The sequence below is a fragment of the Drosophila gunungcola genome, unplaced genomic scaffold, assembly GCF_025200985.1.
Source record: "Drosophila gunungcola strain Sukarami unplaced genomic scaffold, Dgunungcola_SK_2 000091F, whole genome shotgun sequence".
Classification (NCBI taxonomy): Eukaryota; Metazoa; Arthropoda; class Insecta; order Diptera; family Drosophilidae; genus Drosophila; species Drosophila gunungcola.
Window position 1 is genome coordinate 57,522 of NW_026453253.1, and position 19,866 is coordinate 77,387.

General features: G+C 41.4%; 1 protein-coding gene across 2 annotated transcripts; it reads left to right on the forward strand.

Moving 5' to 3' along the window:
- The first annotated feature begins 587 nt into the window (after positions 1 to 587).
- LOC128265049 (protein strawberry notch) lies at positions 588 to 19,778 on the forward strand. Of its 2 annotated transcripts, XM_053000833.1 has the most exons (13): positions 588 to 1,161; positions 6,244 to 6,361; positions 9,526 to 9,939; positions 10,755 to 11,048; positions 13,044 to 13,496; positions 13,553 to 13,938; positions 14,439 to 14,845; positions 15,185 to 15,619; positions 15,681 to 16,932; positions 17,432 to 17,918; positions 17,987 to 18,125; positions 18,189 to 18,576; positions 18,648 to 19,778. In XM_053000833.1, the coding sequence occupies exons 1-13, from the start codon at positions 1,159 to 1,161 to the stop codon at positions 18,876 to 18,878; spliced, it is 5,007 nt and encodes a 1,668-aa protein (XP_052856793.1). In that variant the 5' UTR covers positions 588 to 1,158; the 3' UTR covers positions 18,879 to 19,778. The 2 variants fall into 2 exon arrangements, with proteins under 2 accessions (XP_052856793.1, XP_052856794.1); XM_053000834.1 differs by lacking the exon at positions 10,755 to 11,048 and having other exon boundaries at positions 594 to 1,161.
- Positions 19,779 to 19,866: the final 88 nt, after the last annotated feature.

Genomic DNA, 19,866 nt, shown 5'->3' on the forward strand with positions numbered 1-19,866 from the left:
AATATTTTAGATTATAATCCGTACTCGGTGTTACAATTTCAAAGTAATACATGTTTTTAAAATTGTTCGCAGACTTTATATCAAATAAAAAGTTCAACAATATAGGAAATACAAAAAATATTACAACATTGAATTAATGCTAACAAAAATTTACCAAATATACCGTTACCATTAAATACCAGTTTAATTTATTTACAATAATATAGGCAAATAATAATACCATTTAGCGTTTAATTTAAAGAACGAAATTCGGTAAAGTAAACACGTTAATTTCAGCTGCTCTGTTGAGAGAGCACAAATAGTAAAATAGTATAGAAACTATAGGTAACACGATGTTTTTCCTTCAAGCCTACTTATCACTATTTGATTTCGGAAAAACATTGATGTTTTGGCGGAAAACATCCATAATAAATTAAAGATATTTGTTTATATTAATATATACATTTTTAAATTTATTTTTTCGGCATTTAGATTACAAAACACACTTCTTGCTGTGCTTGGATCAATATCCATTTTGACTTGGGCTAACAGTGCGTGAGAACTAGAATAAATAATAACAAATAAATATATTTTTCAGTGTGACCATTTTTCAAAGTAAGATTGGTCGTTGCTTGCAGCCATCGATATTGCCGACGTCTCGAAAACATCGATGACACCGACGTTAGTATCGATGTTTCTCCACCACTAGTTGGCATCTCGAAGCTCGATAGTTGGCATGTTACGTGTGTTTTCGGCTTTCTCGCTTCCTTCTCGTTCTCGTTTCCTTCCTCCTTGATTCCGATTCCGAATGTTGTTGCATTTAGCAGGCAAGTGCTGTGCAACAACATAACATCGCATCCGCTAAAATCTAAGTATTAGAAACATCAAAGCCAAACACCGCGTGCACCCGCAGCTCCAACAACAACAACGTCTTCAGCGCGTTGCAAACACTAAGTGCGGAGTATTATCTGTTTTTTTCGCTGCATTTGCTGACTGTTTCCGCTGACAGCTCCAAAAACAGTGTAAAACAAAAAAAAACACCCGAAAAAAACAAACAAAAGGGGGAAAACGCGTGTGTGCGCGGTCTGTTGCTTATTTTTTGTGGTTAACAACAACAGACAGAAGTGACGGACAACAGCAACAACAACAACAAGAACGGTTAGCAATTGGAGCATCAAAATGGTAAGTTGTGTAGTTGTAGTTGTTAGCGGGTTTGTTTGTTTGTTGTTGCCGCTGGCATGACTTAATATAAATTCTTTGTTGCTAAATTTTGCCATTTTCCACACACACCCACACGTACGCACGCACGCACACAAACTAAAAAACACATGCATTAAACAAAAACAAAGCGCCTGCAGAAGCGGAGGAAGAAGAAGAAGCAGCAGCAGCAGAGGCAACTCATTCAATAATTGTTGTTTTTCTTTTTGTTACCTCTCTCCGCCATTCTCCGCCTGCGCCCACTCACACTGCACTTTGTTGTTGTTTTATTCGAGATATTTCTAAGGACGCATTTCATTTCGCATTTTCGCGTGGCCTGGAACCATGTGTTTTTCTCTCCCTCTTCTCCATAGCCCTCTCTCTTTCTCGCACACGTTTAATGTTTTTTTTTTGGTCCGCACACGAGTTAAGCGAATTCAGTCGACAAAAGTTGCGCTAGGTTAGGGTTAAGGCCACGCGACTCGGGGGCAACATGTGGGTTAAGACCAGCGGGTGGGGAGGGAGTTAAAACCAATAAATTAATAGTTGAACATATTTTAAGTGGCGGAACTTTCATTTATTGACTCCTGTTTGACAGAAATTTAAAGGCAAATTATCAAAACTTTTTAGCAAAACATTGTTTTAAGATTACTCCTTTGATTATCAGCTCATAAGCAACAAATCATTAAGTTTATGTTATCAATTAAAACTTTTCAAAAGCATTTACTCAGTTTGTTTAAAAATTCTATCTTATTAATATCAATTGTATAAATTTATCCCTCAATATAGACTGTTTTCTAAACATAAGTTTTTGAATAATTGCCACTAGTCAAATGTACCCATTTGTTTTGCTGATATAACTTTACATGCATTTGGCTAAAAGTTTTTAACGCAGTGAAGGAGACATTTGTGACCGGATAAAGTATGTACAGTGGTCTCTCAAAACAGTTGACTGTGTTTAAAGTTTTAGGCTATTCACGCTTTATAGTTTTCAATGTACAATTTTTTACTTATAATTGGTACTCATAATCGTGTGTTCACTCCTAGGAATTAGCACTGTGTATTGAATTGTTTGTTTACTTGTTTTTATTTACTAATGTTAGTTTAACTTACAAAGCTTTAAAAATTGCTCATATTGTTAATATTTCCAAATATTTATAAGTTGATCTGGTTCATCGTGGGTTAAAGTTAAACGCAAATAAATCATACTAAGCCAATTGACCATATCGAAAAGCTGGAATGATAAGAATATGTATTTATTTGGCTGCAATTTTAAAAATGTGTTTTAGGTTTTTTCCCGGACCCTCCCATTATCATTTCTGCCCGTTTTTTTTTTTATTTTCCTTGTCACTTGTTGCTCAGCGGTGACGGCAACCACAGACGTGCGAGCACCAAATAGTCGTGACTGGAACCATATACTAATGCCATTTTTGGGGGAATCCCCGATGGGGGGTTTTTACTGTAGCTCTGCAGTTGCTGCAGATCCAGGTGCTGCCCCTCCTACAAGCTGCGCTGCTTTTCCTTTGCCGCAGTCTGGGATATTCCGATTGGGGGTGGGTAAGTGGTCGTTTATTTATCACCTTTTCCGTTTTGGCCACTGCATTCGGGGTTTTTCGGCGCCTGCGCTTTCCACATTTTCCTCGGCCTGGTCAACTCCCAATTGCCAACTTCCTGGTCCCTTCTTTGTCTGATTTTCCCCCTTTTTTGTAACATTTTTCACGTCTTTTTTCCTTGGGCCTGGTTTGTTTCCTTTTTGGTGCCCTTTTATCCGCACCTTTTGTTTTTATTTTTATATTCGCCAACCCTTTTGAAAGAGTTAATTCTGTGGCTGTTTTTTTTGCATTTCATAAATTTTTTTTTTTTTTTGGCAACAACATGTTGATGTTGCTCCTTGTGTAGTGAATGGGAGAGTGGATGGAAACACATGTTTTGGCCAGAGATTTTCAGCATTTCCCTTGTTGCAAGGTCATTCGTTTTGATTTTATTTTGTGTGTCAACAAAAATATTGCAATCTATAAATGGATGGATGTGTGGGTGAAAAATTGCACAGCTTAGGGTTTATATGGGAGTGGGCAATATGATTTCGTTGAGAACTCAATTTGAAATGATTTGAAAAACAAGTCCTAAAGGATTCTATTAAATGTTTAAGCTTTTAAAATGCAATGCTTTTAATGCAATGTTTAAAATCTTGATGCGTTTTTTATTTTTAATATGTTTTACAATTTTGATTTAGGTTAAATTCATAATTCAAACCTAATTCGTCTATAAATTACACAAAATTGGATAAATGTCTATATATGATTTTGATAAATATTTTATTTTTTGTATTCTTTTATGTATATTTGATTTAAACTTTAAGGATCAATTACATTTCTATATTTATTTTTGTATTTAAGCAATAAATAAATACTTAAATCAAACACTTAAAGGAATTTGTGTCTTCTCAGTGAGGGATCACTGTGGCTGCATCCATTTGGCTCGTTCTGTTTGCTCTGCTTTTAGGCCAAGTCCCTCGCCAGTTGCGTTGTCCCGGAGTACACAGAGGTACAAGTTATATATGGACGCATATAGCCAGCGAACGAGCCAACCAGACCCAACACTAACCCCCCTACCCCTTCTTCCCCCAAGGACATACTCACATCCACATCCATAGCAGTCTGTCTTGCTCTAATTGCTGTGCATGCGCTACAGATTGCCCTGTCCCCCTCTTGGCCAACCCACCGTCCTCTTTCGTCTGCCAACTGAGCCAAAACCCTCTTGTTTAAAAAGGGTATGTGGGGTGGTGGTTGGGTGGGCAAAAGGGTTAGGGGCTGGTGGGTGGCGCTGGCGGTGGAGGGCAGAGAACACATGCATGTTTCGCATAAAGGAGTAAACTTCGTATCTCTGCATGCCAAACATTTTGTTGCTGTTGCTTCTTTGAGTTTCGACGACTCTGGGGAGGGGGGAGCAGCGGCGAATAAATTGGAGAGGAGGTGGGACAAATTCCAACCCCGTTTTCGTTCTAAAGTGGAGCACTGTGGTCTACAACAGTTGTGGTTGAGAAAAGAAGTCCCCGAATTATTAACCTTCTGTGCACCCAAATAGACCTTAATTGGGTAATTGTAAACAAAAAAGAAAAACATTATTAGTTGTATCTTGTTAGTTTTGTATAATCATTATATAGTATCTTGGACTTACCAATTGAAATGTAAATTCAGTAAGGACAAAACAAAACATTTTAAAGAATTACCATTTCAAATAAATAAACAAAAACTCAAATGGAAGTTAAAATGACAGGATTTGTGTATTAAGAATGGTTTTCAAACTATTAGTTTATTTTTAAACGCTCTATTTAAAATATGTGAAGAAAATGGAATCTGTCTTGTAAAAAAAAATAACATATTGCTTTGATCTTTATAAAAAAAAAGAAGGATTCTAACGATTTGTAAAAAACTTGTTTGCATGATAAATAACATTTAAGCTTGATCAAAAATTTAGGAAACGTTGAATCCTATCGAACCCACTGTGCCCTTGGCATTAGCATTAGGCGGGTGACAAGGGGTTGGCCTGGGTTAGCCTCTCGCGTTTGTTTATCGGCCTGTTCCTAGTTCCCAGTTCTCCGTTCTTGCTTGCCTCCTGTCGTCGTCGTCCTGACCGTCTCACACACACGCACATTCGCCTGGAGAGATGTTGGCCAAAAACCCACCCTCCATGTCACCCAAAACACCCATAACATCCATAACACCCTGCTTAACCCGTTGGTAACCCCGTTTAACCCGCTCCCTTGTCGCTGGCCGCCGAAAAACTGCAGCCCGGCTGAATGTGCCTTGCGCTGGCTTGGCTGGCTGGTGAATGCGAATTTTCCATTTTGGGGTTCCACTTCCAAAGTGGCCCGTGGCTGCTCGACTTTGCTCCGGTCTTCGAACTCTGGCCGAGGTTTTTGGGTAGTTGGCTCCCACACGAGCATCGAGCCAGTCGCACAATTCCCGAACTCTGAAAACTAGTTGGGCTCTAATTTGTGGACAAAGAGATTGTTGTTTGTTTCCTCGGTTCTCAGGACGCTGGATCTCCCGCAGAACCAGAACCAGAACCTCATCGCACCGGCGACGAACAGCATCTGACCGCTGGTCTTGTGATTTTCCACCAAACTCTGTGAGTGTGTGTCCCCTAGATTTTTATGTGGCCCTGTCCTGTCTCGTCCCTGCGTTTATATACATATATGTATCTCCTGTTTTTTTTTTTATGCGCCTGTGTGCTTTTGGGACTTCCCCTATTTTTTTTCGCGGCGTCCGCATTTTTTGCCCGTGCTTCTTGTGCCGTTTTTTCTAAACATTCGGGGAAGTCGCCCACACTTTTGTTTTGCCCTCAAAAGTGTGCTACGAAAATGGACGTGTTTTCGTGATTTTCCCGTACATTTTTTCGGCTTTGTTTTCGTTTCATTTTCCTTGCTTTACTGTGTCTGTGTGTGTGTGTGTTGCTGTGTTGGGCAGAGTTTTATTTTTTTTGCTTTGAATCCCCTTGAATTGTTGAGGGAATTTTTTTCGAGTGTTCGCGTCATACATATTTGAGTTCTAATTGAAAACAACGAAACTATGAAAGTATCGATTTTATTCGTGATGTCGTGTGTTTTACTCATGCACTTAAGGAAATTTGGTATTATTACTTAAATGACCCTAAGACAAAAAAAACATTTATTTAGTTTTTAAAGTAAGGGATTTTATGTTAAAATAAGTTATAGAATAAGTTATATTTGGGATCAGTGATAATCGAAAAATAAAACTTCTTAAATATTACTCACCAAACATGTTATAAGATTGATCAATTTATTAATTTTGGAGCGAAATGTTAAATGCTTGCTTACTAAAGGATAACGTTTGGCTCTAATTTGTAATATATTAAGTATTTAAATATAAATAATTAGTACTATTAATATTGTCTGTATTATTTAAAAACAAAATATATCTATAAAAGATTTCAATCTAGTAAGTCTAAAGAAGTAAAAAAAAATTTTAAAATAGAAAAGTCTACATAGTATTTTTATTCAATTGAAAACTTTACTAATTGTTCCTTTAAATGAATTATTTACAGACATCGAAAAAACGCAAAACCCTTTTGGACGGCGATGACGATGATGATAATTTTGATGAGGACGATTCGGGCTCCGATTTCGACGATGACGAGGATCCAGATCAAATAGAAGTGCCCGGTGAGTCGTCGCATGTTGCACATAATATTTGGGGTTGAGGCTCTTTAAACCTGAAGCTTATGCTTGGCTAAAGGATATTCGCCTGCAATAAATGCTGAAAAGTGGGTTCGGCTTTGAAATGGATTTGGCTGAAGACTGAAAAGTGGAAGGGTGGTGGCACCACCACGGCACTCGGTTCTCTATTGTTTAGCCAACAATTGTATAGGTAGCCGTAGCCCCATTGTTGTGGAGGAGTGAGATGTGGGAACTTTATGAGATAGTTTTTTGTCCTTCCGCCCGGGGGGATTTTGTTCCGAAAAAGGGGAGGAAAACGGATGGTTTACTAACGGGGTTGCGGGATTGAGCTAAAAGCAGTCAAGTTGAGGTGGAGTTGCTTTGCCAGGCTGTAACTTATTCAGTTGGCATTTCAATCAACTGTACGGATCAAGTGAAGTTTTCGAGTGCATTCCAAATTTCCATTGAAAGATAAATATTTTTTTTTAGTTTATAAAATTTCTATGATGTTCATAAGACAAAAACGGCTTATACCTATCAAGTCGCCAGAACTTTGTAGTTGTATTTTTTAACTATAAAATGTGTAGTTGATGTAAATTTTTAATTTAAAGCTTTGAAGTGTAACTTAAGGATAAACGCTCATTTCAAAAACCCTTAATTTGCTTTCAGATTTCTTTGGCAGCCAGAATCATTTTGATATATGAGTTGTATCATTATGTTAGGGTTACTAAACTATTTTAATTGTCATCTACATAATTGTTTGGAAATCTACATAATTATTCATGTATTATTTAACACCTGCAAGATTTATATAAACCTGTTAAATCAACAAGTTAATGAGTAAATTTGTGAGCACTTTCCTTACCAAAAAAACTATTTGCAATTACATGGGACAATCTTGTAAATACATGAACATTAAATAAAAGGACATCCGCAAGGACTCTTCTATGCCCCCAATGAGTTATGCCAATTTGGCTGTAAGATTCCCCGCCCATCCTTTGATGGTCAATTTGATATCCAACCAACATTAATTAAAAGGCCACTTGCAATAGTCACTGAAATATTAATGGAATTACCTATCCCCATTCCGCCTGAGACACGGATGCACACCTGTCCAGGGGTCGCAGGATGTGGATGTCCTGCCAAGCTTTGAGTTTTGTTTGCCTCAGATCTGATAGATATCGATATGTATATATATATAGGTATATAACGCTATTTGGATATTATATGCGCACATACTTGCTTGTATTTCCGTCATTGTGCGTCACTTATATAATGCGTAGGTGGTTCCTCTGCACATAACCCCGATTTATGGCCATATATAGTGGCTATATTTAGGTGGAGCAACTGGCTCCGAGTGTCATTAACCGTGGACTGGACTTCTCGCGTTCAATTATTCATCTCCAATACCATTCCTCATAAGTCCGCCAACAATTGAAGGCCAAGTTATGAGTGCTTGGAAAAAAGTGAAATAATATCGTGGCTGGTACCACTTGCCAGTTCCTTTCAAACGTTTCGCGAGTGTGAAAAAGGCGGTGGGGAACAAGTTTCCTGACAGGTGTGCAAACTGTGAGAATAATAAATCTTTACTAAATAATTGATTTGAAAATTGATATATAAAAAACGTTTGAAGTGTTGGTAATTTGAGAATTAAAGTAGTTTTTATTTGTTTGTTTAATCGGATTTTCAATTTGATCACTTTTGTTAACTGAAGGTATATGTCTGGTTGTGTATTTTGTATAAAAATAAATAAATAAGCTTAATTTTATAATTATATCTATTAAACTAACTAACTTAACTTAGGAAGTGTAAAATAACCCTTTTGTGCAGATTTATTTTGATTTGATGTCTTGCACAAATTGATTGGTTTAACTTGGTTCAGGTTTTAGTTGTATTTTACGTATTAGTCCCTTTTATTTATAACTATTTTGATTTACTCAAGATTTTTTTTGATTGCTGTTGCTATCTTAACACATAATTATCATATATATGGCTGCCAATTCCTTTTGTTTATATCTTTGGCTTGGTCATTTGTTGATGCATATGTACAGACGCATAATGCGCATTCCGTGGGATTGCCAGGAGTCGAAGTCTTGAGCAGGGATTGTGATTTGTTGCCATCATCTTTACCGCGACGTCCATTTGGTGGGCGGTGCGGGGAATTACAGGCATTAACGCACTACAGCTTCCTTACACATCCAGTACATAGACAGAGAGATATAGATATATGGGCATATCTAGCCATGTGCGCCTTCCCACACATATAATTATGATTATGTATCAGCCACCCGACCTTTCCCACCTTATGTGCTGCCAGTATTCAGCATCCAGTGTCTAGTATATAGCATTATAGCATTGCTGCACATACTTAGGTCCATCTATGTACTGCTATCTTTGCTCCTTAATTAGATACTTACCTTAAATGAGGGTGGTGCTGGGTGCCATGCTCTATAGCTGGGTATGTCTGCAATTTGTGCAGTGGAAAGCGGAAAGGGGGAATCTCGAAGGCCTTCGATTTATATCAAAGGCTTGTGTGCAATTGTGGCGGCTAAATGTGTGCAAATTTCATCAAATATTCGCACACAGAAAAGGTCAAACGGGGGGGAATCACGTGAATAAAGAGGCACCATTAATGATTCGAAATCAAATCAGGCAGTGACGTATAAATTCTCTGACCATGTGCCATGTGCTGTTTTATTTATATTTTTCCCTTTCTTGCTAGATGAGCATATCAAACAAGTTTCTATTTTGGCAATGACAGTAGTGCTGCCGATTTTTGATTAACGGACTGCGTTAATTTTAAGTGTCTGTTGTTTTTTAGGAGACATAATTAACATATTTTAAATTCATTGAATGTGTTTTTTTTCTCTTTAAATTAAAAGAATATATTTGTATTTATTTATTTGAAAACTAAAATTGCTTTAAGAATACAATTTAATAACCTTGGATATTTTAATTCCCATAATGTGTGTTTTTAAAAGTCTATAAGCGTTTTAAGTAGCAATTTAATTTAAATACTTAGGTTTACCCACATTCAAGCACGATTTTTTAAGTTATTATCTTAAATCCATAAATATAAGCTAATATATTACAAATTAATGAAGTAAATTTTAAACAGATAAAAGGAAGAATGAATAACTTATCAAAACTTTCCATATCCATTTTTTTAGGTGGTGGTCGCGATCTTAACACCGCTGTTACCTACGCCCAAAATATCCGTAGCGGAGTGGGCGTGGTTACCAAGGGCGCTACACCCATACCCATTAGTGGCGCCAAAATTGTTATTGGCAATAATAATATCAAGCCAATATCGCTGTTGCGCATCAACAACAATAATAATAACAACAATATCAACAGTGGCAACAGCAGCAGCAACAACAAAAACAATAGCAACGGCAACAATACCGCTGTGCGCCAGATAATAACAACAACAACAGCAGCAGCAGCGGCGGTGGGCGGTGCGTCAACAGTTGTGGGCGTGCCACTGGGCGGAAAGATCACACCGATACCGATAATAGGCAGAAAAGTAGCACTAGAGAATAATTTAAACAATATGCCAAAGAAACTGAATAACACGATAACGGGTAAGTGCAAGTAATTAAGTTAAACAAAATTCCACAACACACACGCACACCCCCACTCACACACACATAGACATAACACACACAGGAGAGAATTTGATTAATTTGTTTAACAGTGTTGCCAATTTTTTAATTAAACTTAAATCTTATTGCGAAAAATATGAAAAGCTTGTTAATATATGTATATGTATGGGTAAAATCGCAATCCTATGATAAATATTTAATATGTTATTAATTGCAGCTGATAAAAAAATCAAGGGAAATTATAATTTAATTTAACTTTGTATTTAATGTTGGCCTGGGCTGCTTAATCTCAAATTAAATCCAAATCCTCATGGAACTGTTTTTAAATATTTAAAATATTTATTCAAAATTCGCTCTAAAATACATGTTTTTTAATTCATAATAAATCGATAAAATATCGTTTGCTTCGAATTTTACAACAATCGAAAATCAAACTTTGGTTTTGAGCAACTAGTTTGAATCTAAAAGTTGGCAACACTGATTATATAGACATTGCTGTGATCACACTTATTAATGCCGCTTGTGCTGTTCTCTTCCTTTATCTTTATCTTTATCTATTTCTTCTCTTAACACACAATATCTTGCTTTTCTTGGTTTTTCCCGACCACCTATATACCCAATCATCCAAAATATGATTTCCCAACCCATTTTTTGTATTTTTTATACGATGTTTTGTTGTTTCGTTCGTTCGTCTTTCTCTTTTCTTTTTTGTTGGTACGCCTGTCTTTTCTTTTTCCTGGTGGATTGTTGTTTTGTGTTTTTGTGATTTTCTCCTGGCCATTGCGGTCCATTAGCCATAGGCAGTCCGGCCGCCAGGAGCAGCGGCAATGCAGCTGGGTCGGCTGGGGCCACCAGCAGCTATTTGAACAGCCTCAGCACCAACGAACTGATGAACCTGGCCGCATACGTGGCCGCCAAGGGTAGCAACGCCCCACCGCCTCCGCCGCCATCGACGGCCGCCAATTCGGTGCGGAGTTCACCGCCGGGCGGCAACAATCCCGGCGGTGGCAATTTCTATGGCGGAGCGGCGGCGTCCACCTCAGCCTCTGCTGCTAATTTCAATATGGCCGCGTCTTTATTGGCGCAGAGTAAGTCGATTAATGTTGGTAACAACCAAGAAAACATGCGTTTTTGTTTAAACATTGTGTATGGCTGTGTGTGTTAGAAAAATGTGTGAGATAAAAGGATTTAGGATTCCGAAGGTAAGATCAGATTAGAACTCAGACCAAGGATGCTCAAAACTAACACAATTCGAAAAAACAAGCACATTTACCATGAATATCAGTGTAGAGTCGACGAAAAGGCAAAAACAAATTTCATTTGGATTAGCAATGGAAAAAAGGGGAGTTTTGCTATAAAAATCGATTTATTACACATTGTTTTTGTGGGAATAAACAAATAGATTTAATCCGGTCAATTACGATAACAATGATTTGTTAAGTAGTTTATGTTTATGAGTTTTTATGGAGAACATTTCCTTTTGCTAAAAGGTTCTTTCGTTTCCCAAACAAAAATGTCAGAGAAAAGGAAGTTTTGCAATAAATATCGGTTTATTATTAAATTTTGCAGAAAAGTGATTGTTTTAAAGTCAGTTTTATATGGTAGTAAAGAAGTAGATTTAATACGCATAATTAAGATGTTCCTAATTTGTTGTGGAAACTTTTTAACACAGTAATTCTAAGGGTTCTCGCAGTCTTTCATAGCAAAGCTTAGAAAGTGTAAATTTCGTAAAGCAGTAGGCTTATGCCTTTCCTTTCGACGGGCTTCAAGTTAAGTTATATTCCTAACAGAAATTACATGGTTAAACACGTCTAAAAACAAAAAAAAAAATTAAAACTCCAAATTTATTTTCTGCAATTGCGAGATGAGCAGCTTTGGCTTGGAAGATAAGAATGCATCGATGTGCAGTAGTAGTGAGACGACAAGTTCCTTGGTTGAACCTTTGGACGAAGGGCACGGGGTGATCAACTTGAAGGTTGCCGAGGCCATGAAGAATATCTCTAGCATTCACTCGAAGGCATTGAAGAGGTCGGAGCGCCTAGTACGCAGAGATTTGCTGCCCAAAATGGAGGCCAATTCGGGTGGGGAATTCCGTGAGACTGCCGAGCTGGAAGGCCGAAAGCCCAAACGAAACAAGAAGCCGCTGTTGCTGCAGCATACCCCTGCAATCGGAAATTCGGATGCAGACGGCCCTAGAACCAATGTGATCTACCAGAATCCTCGGTTCACCAACCGCAGGCTGTCCAAAATGCACCCAAGATTTAGTCAACTGGATTCGACGGCGAACCGCATTCTTTGGAATCGCGAGCGCACCCAGTTCGAGTATAATCTGGTGCTGCTCAAGAAGTCGCTGTTCACGCTGCACCTGAACCGAAAGAATCCCTACTGGAAGCGTTACCCTCGTGCATCTAGTCATCCCGCTGAACTGGTCAATCCAGCCCCTTTAGACGATTGAAGACTTCATCGAAATTGTTTTAGTAGAAAATTCTTTGTTCCTTATTGTTCAGCATATAAGTAGGCACAAAAACAGGGATTTCAAGCTGATCAAAATATATAAAGCTGTAGAGTTTTTGGAGCTATAGAAGTGATATGAATACAATAATAGGGTTTCGTAATTGATTGATTACATTAATTTTCATAAATTGTGTATAAAAAGTTTTAAAAAAGTTGGGCCATGTAAGTTTTTATAACAAAACTATAAATCAATAGGAACAGGTCTATAAACACAAGTCTTGGTCAATGTGTGAATGTTATTTATTTCTTTTGAGTCTGGGAATTTTATTCCCAGGGTTTTGTGAACTAGGTTGCTTGCTAGTTTCCTAAGTTTGTGGTGATACTGACAAGTAATTAATGCCATCCTTGTTTATTGCCAACTAACAAAGCTCTCTCTCTCTCTTTCTTTCTTCACATATCCCCATCTTGCCCTGTTTCTCTGTCTCTTTCCATTCGATGTCTTCCCGCATATACACCTCTCGCTCTCATTTGTTTTAATGTTCCATTTGCAATCCAAACATTACAATCCAAACAACCGACCGCAAAAATCGGCAATCAACCAACCCGAATCGAATCCCTTTACCTTGCAGTGAGCTATGCGGGCGGAGTGCCACCCATTCGGCCGTTCGTTAAGGTGGCCGGAGCAATCGGGAGCAGCCAGAAGCCGCCGGTGGCCACATCCGCTGGAGGTGGATCGTCTGCGGGTGGAGGAGCAGGTGGTGCCGCCGGCGTCAAGGGCAACAATTCGATGATGGAGGCGGTCCAGAAGCTGATCGCCATGAATCCCGAATACCTAACCAGCGGCATACCGAACAATGTATTCCAGATGATCATGCAGTCGATGCAGCGTCCGCCCGCGAATCCGGCGCCCATGCAGCCGGTGAATTCCGGTTCCATGGCGGCCAATGCAGCTGCAGCGGCGGCGGCAGCAGCGGCCCACGCTTCAGCGGCAGCGGCGGCTTTTGTCCAGCAGGAGGAGGACGAGGTGGACTACGAGGAGATGGGCGTGGCCGAGACCTATGCCGACTACTGGCCCGCCAAGTGTGAGTATTAAATGCACTACCCATATTGATTGTTTATTTATTACTTAACTCAACAGTGAAACTGGGCAAAAAGCATCCGGACGCCGTCGTGGAGACCGCCTCGCTGAGTTCAGTGGAGCCCTGCGATGTATACTACAAGCTGTCCCTGCCGCACGAGACGATAAACAGTGGACACCTGAGCGCCCTGCAGCTGGAGTCCATCACGTACGCCTCCCAGGCGCACGACCACCTGCTTCCGGACGGCAGTCGGGCCGGATTCCTCATCGGAGACGGCGCCGGCGTGGGCAAGGGTCGCACCATTGCCGGCATAATCTACGAGAACTATCTGAAGGGGCGCAAGAAGGCGCTGTGGATATCCGTGTCCAATGATCTCAAGTACGATGCCGAACGTGATCTCAGCGACATTGGAGCCACGCGGATCGATGTGCATGCCCTCAACAAGGTAGGCAGGCCCTTTCACTCGCCGTCAAGCAAAACAGCTCGAGTAGATCAGCTAAGAGCTACATTTTCAGTTTTGAACTGTTTTGAGCAAAAGTAATACAAATAAAATAATAATCTTTTCATCGGAGCTGTAAAACTAAATGTTGAACGAACAATCTTATCAATGAAATTCGGAATATACACATTTTCATTATTGTGATTAATTTTTTTAACCCTGTTAATGGCAATCAATTCGCGCATACTCAACAAATTAAAGTCTTAATTAGAAGAGTTCACAATACATGCTTTGATTATATTAAAGAAGCATTTTTAGCTGAACAAAAATTCGCCTGTAATGTTTGCCTGACTTGAAATATTTAACATGAGCTTTTAAAACTGTTTTTCCTTCGATGATGCCACGATTCCACGATTCCCTAACCAACAATTGCAAACAAAAAGTATCTACTATGTAGACTTTAATGATTCGTTCCAAATTTGCTAACATTTGAATTCCTCCCTCAGTTTAAGTACGCCAAGATAAGCTCTGATGTGAACAACAACTGCAAGCGGGGCGTGATCTTCAGCACATATTCGGCACTGATTGGCGAGTCCAACAACAAGACGGGCAAGTACCGATCGCGATTCCGCCAGCTGCTGCAATGGTGCGGCGAGGACTTCGAGGGTCTGATCATCTTCGACGAGTGCCACAAGGCCAAGAACCTGTGCCCCGTGGGCTCCGGCAAGCCCACGAAGACGGGCCAGACCGTGCTGGAGCTGCAGCAGAAGTTGCCCAAGGCTCGGGTGGTGTATGCATCCGCAACGGGTGCCTCCGAGCCCAAGAACATGGCCTACATGGTGCGACTGGGTCTCTGGGGCCAGGGCACGGCCTTTGGCAACTTTAATGACTTCATCACGGCCGTGGAGAGACGGTAAGCACTATAGATCTTATATAAAAAAAGTACACAATTGCGGTCAAAATAATAGTGGTTATTTAGTTTAAACAAATAGCAAACAAACATGGTTTGATATTAATTTTTTTTTATATTCGTGATATTATAAACAAAAATTAGTATTTAAAATAGGTAGATATTTACAAACATTTTTAAAATACTTTTTTTTATTTTTTTAAATATTTATTTATAAAATAGATCAGTGATTGAACAATTATTTAAAAAAGTTTTTTTTTTGAGCACATTATCCCACTTCTATTATTTTGACCGCAGCTCTGTTTAAAAACCTTAACCTTAACCGAAATTCATTCCTTTCAGCGGTGTGGGTGCCATGGAGATCGTGGCCATGGACATGAAGCTGCGCGGCATGTACATTGCGCGCCAGCTGAGCTTCAAGGGCGTCAGCTTCAAGATCGAGGAGGTGCCGCTCTCGAAGGAGTTTCGCAAGATCTACGATCAGTCCGTGGAGCTGTGGGTGGAGGCCATGCAGAAGTTCACCGAGGCGGCCGAGCTGATCGATGCCGAGAGCCGCATGAAGAAGACGATGTGGGGCCAGTTCTGGTCGTCGCATCAGCGCTTCTTCAAGTACCTTTGCATCGCGGCCAAGGTTAACCACGCGGTGCTGGTGGCCCGCGAGTCCATCAAGTATGGCAAGTGCGTGGTCATCGGTCTGCAGTCCACGGGCGAGGCTCGCACATTGGATCAGCTGGAGCGGGACGACGGCGAGCTGACCGACTTTGTGTCCACGGCTAAGTAAGTGGACTTTGCTCATTATTATTTCCCTTAAATCTAATTGCAAGTCTCGCTTCCACAGAGGTGTCTTTCAGTCTTTCGTGGAGCGCCATTTTCCGGCGCCCGATCGCAATCGCATCAATCGCATTTTGGGCCTCTACGATGAGACACCCTCGCAGTTGTCCATCGCCGATTCCACCTCCAGTTTGGGCAACAACAACAACAACTCCTCGGCGGCTGGTGGCAAACGGAAAGGAGCAGCATCGGGTGGCAATGACAACGGATCCTCTGCGGCGGGTGGCAAGTCCAAGAAGAAGAAACGCAGTGGATCCTGGCAATATAGCGATAGCGACGACGACGAGGACACGGCCAGGAAGCGCGCTCGAAAGCGGGATGGGGGCGTCAACTCCAACAGCGACAGCGACGAGGCGAACAGCGATGATGAGTTCCGCAGCGATCTGGATGACGAGAACGAGGACGACGAGGATCACGACGAGGACAGCGATCGGCGGAGTGTGGCCAGCGATGCCAGCTCCGACTTCAATCCCTTCTTCAGCGGCAGCGACAGTGACATCGATCCCTGGGTGAATGCGCGCAGCAAAAAGTCCACCAAGAAGACCCAGAAGAAGACCAAAAAGAAGGTGAAAAAGGATAAGGAGAAGGAGAAGCAGCCCAAAAAGGAGGCCACCCCATCGAGTTCGGGCTCAACCGGTGGCGATGCCAGTGGCAGTGTCACAACGGCCATGTCTGCCACCGTGGTGGCCGCTCTAAATGCGGCCAAGACCCGCAAGTCGCAGCTCTCCACGCAGGACAAGATCCAGGATCTGCTGCAGAAGAAGCAGGAGCTCAAGGGCACCGTCACGCCGGTGGGCGTCAATGGGGTCAAGCTGAATTACGGTCCGCCGCCCAAGGATGCCATCGAGCGGGCCTGCACGATGAAGGAGGAGCTTCTGCGCAAGATCGAGCGCCTGGGCTCCCGCCTGCCGCCGAACACGCTGGACCAGCTGATCGACGAGCTGGGCGGCCCGGACAACGTGGCCGAGATGACGGGTCGCCGCGGTCGCGTCGTGCAGAACGACGAGGGCAACATCCAGTACGAGTCCCGCACCGAATCGGACGTCCCGCTGGAAACGCTGAACATCACGGAGAAGCAGCGCTTCATGGACGGCCAGAAGGATGTGGCCATCATCTCGGAGGCGGCGTCTAGCGGCATTTCCCTGCAGAGCGATCGGCGCGTCTTCAACCAGCGGCGGCGAGTGCACATCACCCTGGAGCTTCCCTGGTCGGCCGACAGGGCCATCCAGCAGTTCGGACGTACCCATCGATCCAATCAGGTCAGTTCGGTATTCAAAATAGTAATAATAATAATAATAATACCTTTGAGGCATAAGAGAACTTTTCTTTTAATTTATCATGATACCTATTTACCGATAAACAAAAGAAGGCTTAACAGTTCTTTAATTGTTTAAGTTTTTAAAAGAAAATAAAAACTCTTAATATTTACATAAAATTTATTTTTAGTGAATGATTTCATAACAATTTACTATAAACCCTTCATCTGCGCTTTGTTTTTACTATCTAATATATTTTTTAAATAACAATTTAAAAAGATTTTATTTGTTATAAATTTTATTTTTTTAATATTTTTAAAATATTTGATTAATGCGCTTTTTAACAGTGATTTTTAGCTTTACAAAAACATGTTTCTTAAAAGTTGCCTCTTAACTTGATTGATTGCAATTTTCATAAGCTAAAAAACTACTATTACTGTGACCGCAACTGTATATCCTTTGATTTTTCTTGTTTTAATTATATTTAACAATATTCGTTCAGGTGAATGCTCCCGAGTACATCTTCCTCATCTCGGATTTGGCTGGTGAACGACGTTTCGCCTCGACGGTGGCCAAGCGTCTGGAATCGCTGGGCGCGCTCACCCACGGCGATCGCAGGGCCACGGAGACCAGGGATCTCTCCCAGTTTAATATCGACAACAAGTACGGTCGACAGGCCCTGGAGACGGTGATGCGCACCATAATGGGCTACGAGTCGCCGCTGGTGCCGCCGCCCACGGACTACAGCGGCGAGTTCTTCAAGGACATTGCCGGCGCTTTGGTCGGCGTGGGCATAATCGTGAACAGCGAGAGTCATCCGGGTGTACTCAGTCTGGACAAAGACTACAACAACATATCAAAGTTTCTCAATCGCATCTTGGGCTGTCCGGTGGATCTGCAGAATCGGCTGTTCAAGTACTTCACGGACACCATGACTGCGATTATCCAGCAGGCGAAGCGCGGCGGTCGCTTCGACCTGGGCATTGTGGGTGAGTGTGGCTGATCAGGAGAGTCATCTAAAGTTGGCAATGACTTATAAATTATTTTATGCAAACAGATCTGGGAGCTGCCGGCGAGAATGTGACCCGGTGCCGGCTCATTCGGTTCGTGCGCAAACATGCCACTGGAGTGGCGCCCACTGAGATGCACACGGTGCGAGTGGAGCGTGGCATGATCTGGCAGGAGGCCATTGATAAGTAAGTGCAAGGAGTGTGCAGTTTCCGTCTCATAAATAAAAATAAATATTAACCCCTTTGCAGATATGCCGATCTGTTCAATGACAACGAGGGCTTCTACCTGTCCCACCAGCTGCGCAACCAGAAGCGCACCGCCATCATGGTGGTGATCCTGGAGCAGCAACCAGCGCGCAACAGCAGCTCGACGAGCAGCACCGCCGCCGACTCGGATGGCGGCAAGAAGAAGAAGTCACGCAGCAAAAAGGAGATCATGTGCCAGATCTACCGACCGAACACCGGTCTCCAGGTGCGCCACGAGTCGCTGTTCGAGCTGGAGAAGAAGTATCGCAAGGTGGCCAGCGAGGAGGCGGAGCCCCACTGGACGGAGCAGTACGATGCGTCGGTGAACACCTGTTCGCACGCCTACTGGAACGGCAACTGCAGGAATGTGAGCCTGGGCAACGACTGTGAGGTGAGTGGGCATAGCATACACTTTACACCCTTTAAGAGCTATCCTAATGTCTAATGTGATCACATTTATAGGTGGGTCTGCGTCAGCGCTTGTACCACGTTCTGGCCGGATCCGTGCTCTCCGTTTGGGGTCGCGTGGAGCACATACTGAATACACGTTCCAATAGCAAGATGCAAGTGATACGGATGAAGACAACCGAGGGTGAGAAGATCGTGGGCACCTTGATACCCAAGTCCTGCTTCGAGCCGTTGGTGGCCGATCTGCGTAGCGATTCGGAGAAACAGGAAGAGTTTAACTACTAAGTTGTGTTGTGTGATTTCGGTATGGCTTATTTTTTGAGACCGCTCGTTCGCTCCCGCTCCCCCCGTATCTTCCAAACCGAGGCCAAGCAATATTTAAATCCACAGCGGATGGTAGGGAGCAGGATAGGCTTTAACGTAATATATATAGGTATATATATATATATATATATATATATATATATATATATAAATACAATTATAAATAAACTTAACTACATAGCGTATGTGTAAAAGTACATGAATTGTAAGGCTCCAGGACAGCATCAAGTTTTTTTTTTGTCTTAATTTTAAATAGAAATAGACTTAACCGTGTACAACCCAAAACGCACGTACATAGCAACCCATCCATGATAGAAATCAGACTTTGGCTCGTCATAGCTCATAACCATAAACCATAAAAACACCTAAAACTCACCCACATACAGACACCCGCGCAACGGAATGATAAAAAGATATATAAAGAGAACGAAATGAAAACGCTTAAAAATGGACTTTCTCAATGATTTAAATATTAAGTTTAATTACGGTTTAAGTTAACGCCTACGTTTACACACACAATAAACCGCCACATTTTGTAAACTATTTATTATTATTACTATTATTATATATATAAATACGTTTTTTAATTGTTTTTATTGTAACACTCTTAAGATCCTTTCGATGGCTGCAGCGCAGCGCAGCAAAGCGAAAACCAACCCAAACCCCAAGCTAAGGCATTTTTTTTTGTAATCAAACAAAACTGCTGTTTGTAATTAGGTATTTACTTGTAATGACTAAACTTAAGTTAAGCCAACAGACATTGAGAGGCATCTGAAGAGCAGATAAATGTTCGCAGGAAACTCATGTGAATGACTTGTGCACGCATACGTACAATTAATAAATATAAATGTGCGGATTTAAAGAAAACTGTGGTCTTATTTCAAAAGAGCTATAGGTGGTGTCGAATTATTACAGCCATTTCGGATGTTTCGGGACATTGGCAGAAATA